Source organism: Larimichthys crocea, chromosome XI (genome assembly GCF_000972845.2).
Source record: "Larimichthys crocea isolate SSNF chromosome XI, L_crocea_2.0, whole genome shotgun sequence".
Taxonomy (NCBI): Eukaryota; Metazoa; Chordata; class Actinopteri; family Sciaenidae; genus Larimichthys; species Larimichthys crocea.
In genome coordinates, this window is record NC_040021.1 from 21,361,890 (window position 1) to 21,367,889 (window position 6,000).

Genomic DNA, 6,000 nt, shown 5'->3' on the forward strand with positions numbered 1-6,000 from the left:
AACAACATATATAAGATGTCAAGTTGCTGGTCTGAGACATGTTAGTTCCTCATTTGATCATTTTTAGAGAACTAAAAGTCTTTTGATGAGTGGGTGTGTACACCAGCTGCAGGGCTCTTGAGACGTTATTTTAAACCTTTATATTTGACATCTTTACATCTTTAAAACAGTTTTTTAATATTCTGCAGAATCCACTCCTCTGGCTCCATCACACCTACATTAGTCTGAGTCCTTCTGGCTCTGATTGGTTAGTTCAGTCACATGTGAGTCAGAAAGAGGAAGTCTTCTCTTGCAATGGATGAAGTGTGAAAATGCAGCATGAGAACGTTACCCGCCTCCACCCTGCCGCTTCTTCCCACGAAGTCACCACATATCAAACCCTCACAGTGTGACTGACTTTGGCTTTTTGCTAAATTCTACATTTGTTCTCTGAAAGTTTCTGTTTTATCTGAATCTGTTTGGTGTCACCACTGATTTTAATGCTATACACACACTCCTTTAATGATGTCTTAAAGTAATTTGTAATCATATCACAGCTACAGTAAGAGGTCGTGTGCATCCAACATTTCTGTATGTAGTCTGAGCTGGTGCGATGTTATTTACATGTGATTTAACCAAACAGAGGGAAGTCTGATTACTAGAGGTGAGAAAACAAAAGTGCACAGTGGAGCAGAGGGAAACTTGTAGTGTGGCCTCAGAGGCCATGTGAGTTTGACAGAGTCAGCACTGCAAAACCTGTAAAATTAATAGCAAAGCTCTTATGTGGTGTTCCACAAGGATCAACCCTTGGTCCTCTTATGTTTTGTTTGCTAACTCCTCCAGTGGTCTATCTTTTAACCTCTAAGATGACGACATGCAACTTTATCTCTCAACTGAACCTCAATAATCTTGTCAAGCTGGGTTTTTGTCTTGTCTTGTCATTTCTTGTTTTATTTTGAAAAGTAACTCTCCTCTCGTTTCAGGTCACTTGCCCTTCCTCATGTGTCATGCTTGTCTTCCCTGATTCCTGATTGTGTCCACCTGTTTCCCATCGCCCTCATGTGTCTTGTCCTGTGCCAGTGTTTCGTCTCTGTTCGTACACCCAAGCCAGCTCCAAGCCTTGTTCATAGCCAGAATCTGTTTGTTCTTGAGTTTTTGTTTCTGCCTCGTAAGAGTGTTTTTTGGTTGTAACCTTTTCTTAGTCTTGCTTTTGGTTTCTAGTACTTAGTTTAGTGTGTAGTATTATCTAGCCTCCACCTTTTAGGAGAGTTTTTTTGTTTGCTACTGTTCTTCTTTAGTGGTTTTAGTTCATGTTTTGTTGCCTTTTGATTTTTCCTCCTTGAGAGTGATTTTGATTTTGATATTTTGCATAACCGATAGTTTTGGAGTGTTTTTTGTTATATTTAGCTTGGCCTCGTTCTCTCTTCTGAGAGATTCTGTAAGGTTAGTTTTCATAGCCTTTTGTTTCGCCTCACTCTGTCGAGAGGTTTTGTTTCCTTCAATAAAAACTGCTCACGGACAATTGTGCTTCTGAGTCCTGTTTAAGTTCCGGCCTGACAAATTTGACCACCTGCTGAGCTTTTGTTACAAACTGGGTGTTTCCTCATTTCTGACAAATCTGAGATCCTTATGATCGGCCCTCAATCAAACCATGTTATGAGCCAGAAACATGGAAATATTACATTCATTTATATTAAGGCCAAACACTGCAAAATGTTGACATGAACTCAATCAGAATCAGTTCTTCTCTACACTGAGCAACAAAGATGATGCAAAACTGCTGCAGCTTCAAGTTTAAATCTTGAACTGTAATTTTTTTATTGTGTTTGCACAGAGTACAAGTATTAAGACAAAGAAATGCAGTTTAGTATCCAGAAGTGCAAAAAGCAGAACACTGTACAAAGTGCATTATATAATATACAGAATACACAGTAGGGGGTAGATATGAATATGATAAGGCATAAACAGGATTGACAGCACTACCATGTGCAGCATTTACACGAGGACATTAGTAGAAGACATTACATACAGAATAAACAGCTGGAGGTACAATATGAATATAGAGCAGATATATACAGTGTAGACAGGAGTATAAAGACATTTTTTTAATGAGGTTAAATGAGAAATGAATGAATATAATGAGTTATCTTTCCTGTTAGATGACTCAGCTTCTTAATGTGAGAACTCAAGACGTGAGCATCTGTGTCCCACTCAGACTAAAATACAAATATTTGTTACACTGATTGATGGAAACAAACACATTCAGTCATCCAGGATATAAAAACGTTATGATCATGTGGAAGTACCAAAAAGTGCAGTACCTCATGCTGCCACTTGAGGCTACAAAACAGGTTAAGGCAGGACTACCAAGATGGGATGATCTTTGACAGCAGTGGACTCGTTTCTCTGATCAGTGCAGTCTGACAGAGGAAGAAGGCTCTCCAACGTTTTCATATTCCACTGTACCGTCATCTTCATCTTCATCATGATGCCCCTGCGAAAAACAGCAACACATGGGGAGGATTCTGGGTGAAAATGGAGCAAATAAATGTTGAAACACAGAGCAGCTCCAAAGAAACAGCTGGAGTTTAGTGCCTTGCTCAAGAGAACCAGAGTGATTCACTTTCCTAACACACACTGTTTGTTTTTTCAAATTACAATCCCACTTCTCTGACTTTCAGGCTTCCTTTGCTCCACATTTAACACGAGGGAATTTAAATAATCATTACTTTAAACGTCCACATTGTCCAAAAGCTCCCTGAATGCATCACATTTTCCTCCCAGCTGACTGTTGGAGCTTGGAAACTGAACACAGTTCCACAGCCGGGTCAGCAGAACCTGAACACACATTTGATTATCCGGTTTCCAAACTCACCGTGTTTTCTCCCGTCTGTGTTTTGCTCCCTGAAAAGACAAAAAGAGAGTCGAGTTTAGCTTCCACGGTAACTAAATCCAGCTTCATCCTGACTTTGTTGTTTGTAAAAGTTTCACCTTTAGTTCTTGTCCAGATGTTGACTGTAACAACACTTATTATGAGCGCTGATAAACCCACAGACACAGTGATGAAGCGCACCCAAGCTGAAAAGAGAATTTACAAGTGTTAGTCGTAGTCAGAGGTGTTTTGATGATGAGATATTTGTTAGTGTGCTCTTGGACTGTCTCTGTATCTCTAATATCTAAATGGACAAAGTGTCTTTTGCCTGCATGTCTTTTCTTTCTGTTGTGTTCAGTCTCTACCTTGTTTTGTTCCATCATGGTTGCTTGTAAATGTTGGTTTTTCACCTCCTGTGTTCATTCCTGCTGTCGATGTTGATTTAGTTGTTGTTGGTGAAGTTGTTGCATCATCACCTTGAGATAGAGTTATGACATGACAAAGAGTAATGTGACATCCTGTGTAATTATCACATTAATTATCAGTTTAAAGTGACTTTAAACAGCTCATCATATTCTCACCTGAGGACTGACGGTTGAAGGTGAACTGCTGCACTGTTCCAGTGTAATCATCAGTCACTTCACATTTAAATAACTCATGATGCTTTGACTCCTGCTTCAGATAAGAGGTAAGAAATGTGACAGTAACTGAGCACTGAGAGTCTGACGTCTTCATGTCTTTGTGATCTTCATCCACGTCTTTCCCCTCATACAGCCACTTCACTCTGTGTTCACACCATCGATGCACTGACACAGAACAGGACAACGTCACCTGATCAGTGTTCTTGTGTTCAGTCACTGGTGAAGATGGAGATATTGTGAGAGAAAGACAACAAGAGTAAAATTCACTTCATCACTATAATCATAATTATTGTGATGTTTCACAGTTTGAGCTGAAAACATGATGATGGAAATACTCACTGGTAACAACAAACAGATAAACCTGGGGAGAGGATTGTTGTTGTCCTGATTTGATCTGTCTGCAGGTGTAGTAACCACCATCTTCCTCTGTGACCTTCTTTATAACCAGAGAACAGTTCTGTGTAACACTCAGTCTGTCTGATTTAGATCTGGCATCTTTGTGAATCTGTCCACGTTCAAACAGCGTTACTCTGTTTCTTAAATCACGGAAGAGCCAAGTGACAACATCACACTTATTCTGATCGTCTATCACATTTTCACAAGACAAAGTGACTTCCTGTCCAGCTCTGACAGTGAAGGAGGAATCTGTCCAAGTTGGTTCTGTTGAGAAAAACATGAAAAATAACCTGAAACACAACGAAAGATCCTAAATGTGACAGTTCACCTAACTCACCGAGTCACAAACAAAAGTTGTCTGTCTCAGTTCAAGGAAAGAACAATTTATAAAGAACCATTAGTAACATAAATGCAGTTTAATAATGTTTTCTTACCTGGAAAACTGATCAGCAGCATCAGAAATAAAGAAAATATAATCCACTTGAATCCAGCCATCGTGTTTCTCTCTTGGTCTCACGCTGTCAACTGTCAGCGTATCGAACGTGCAGCTTCTTTAAAGGAATACAGCTTCTTCTTCCTGTGTTAATAACGACGTCTCCTCCGCATGCTGCAGTCTGTTTTCACACCTCTGTTTGCTGCTGAATTCACATGTGACATGTAATGATGCATCTTTATTGTTCTTTACATTGTGCTCTGTGTTTGAACTCCACATGACACTTCCTTTCCACTGAGGCACTGATGTTCTTCCGAGTTTCGAGTCATGACCTCATCGTACAATGCTTTTGACTAAACAAAATCATGTTGAGAAATGAGCTGATAATAATTTTACGTCATGTTCAAGAAAGTATTTACTCTCTTCTAACTTTAAAGTTTAAAATGAATGAGCAAAAATAAAGAAATAAACTTAACATGCAGTGAGAAGTGACGGTGTGTTGTTGGAGCTGAACGTCTTTTCACTCGCCTGGCCTGCAAAACCACAACACCTCTGCAGTATTTCTATATTAAAGTTCTTCCTGTTTTCATGTCATGACCTCATCCAGCTGAGAGCAAACATGTGAATCAGAAATAATACTGGTCTGACCTGTTTCTGAGAACTGAAGGGGACATCTTGTTTTGAGGATGTGGTTAACACCACCACCAACAAGAGGGCCAACTAAGGGGCCCACCTGAGCCATGTTGATCTATTTGCTATAACCACTGAGTCACATGTGACACCCCAGCAGGGGCACAGGAAGTCGGTCAGAGTTGGGGGCTGTAACTCATCATTGGCGCCAACTCGGGTAAACTTCCCTGTCGTCATCGAAATGTCCTCCATCTGTCCTGAAAGCTGCGTTTGGAGCCAGTCAGTCGTGTTCACACAGGACTCAGCAGCAGCTAAAGCGACCTGTCCGCAGCCGTAAATACACTCAACTCAACTCCAAAGCACACGCTCTGCAAAACCACATGCATTGAATCTGAGTTTGGTGGTTGCAGAAGTGCTGACTGTGGTTAAGACACCATCACGTCACATGACTCCAGTCCAGTTCACCAGAAACAGCTCGTAGCCAATTTGGCTCAAGCTGTGTCACGGTAGTGGAAAAACTCTTCTCCTGAGCTCAGCTCAGCCTGTGCTGCGTGGATCGGGAGCCCAAAGCACCGTGAAAGTGTCGGTATTTCCAACACCAGCACAAAACTATTGCAAGTCTAGCATAATGTTGCCTCAAGGTGATTGGACAAGACTCAGATTCATTAACTAGGGGAGATAAACAGCATGTAAACGGACACCTGTGCCAATCAAATGATGGAGTCATTAAGACCACTGTCATGTGTGAATATATACCTGAATATCCTCCATCCGTTATGTTCAGTTCTGTGGAGTCTCCATGGTTTTAACAGTTCCCTGCACCACCACCTTCATCATTACGTACCTGTGAAAAAGATTAAAAGAGAGTGAGCAGCTCCAAACTAACATGTACTTTTAGTACTTGCAGTATTCTAGTACTAGTCCAACAGCTCGAATATGTTCCTGTTTTTCTTTGCCTTTTTGGTTTCATTTAGAAATGAAAGAGTACCCTTTATATTTATTTTGATGGTTTGAGCAGCACCCACTCACCTTTTTCCCCTTTTGTCTGC

The 6,000-nt window shown here is 40.6% G+C and overlaps 1 protein-coding gene across 1 annotated transcript; it reads right to left on the reverse strand.

The window, feature by feature from the left end:
- Positions 1 to 1,819: 1,819 nt before the first annotated feature.
- On the reverse strand, positions 1,820 to 4,392 carry LOC109140644 (uncharacterized). Its single transcript, XM_019268091.2, has 7 exons — positions 4,323 to 4,392; positions 3,832 to 4,152; positions 3,433 to 3,708; positions 3,217 to 3,327; positions 2,971 to 3,057; positions 2,855 to 2,883; positions 1,820 to 2,473 (listed from the first exon to the last, which is right to left on the reverse strand). Exons 1-7 carry the CDS (start codon positions 4,381 to 4,383, stop codon positions 2,390 to 2,392), a joined length of 969 nt encoding a protein of 322 aa, XP_019123636.2. The 5' UTR covers positions 4,384 to 4,392; the 3' UTR covers positions 1,820 to 2,389.
- Between the last annotated feature and the right edge of the window lie 1,608 nt (positions 4,393 to 6,000).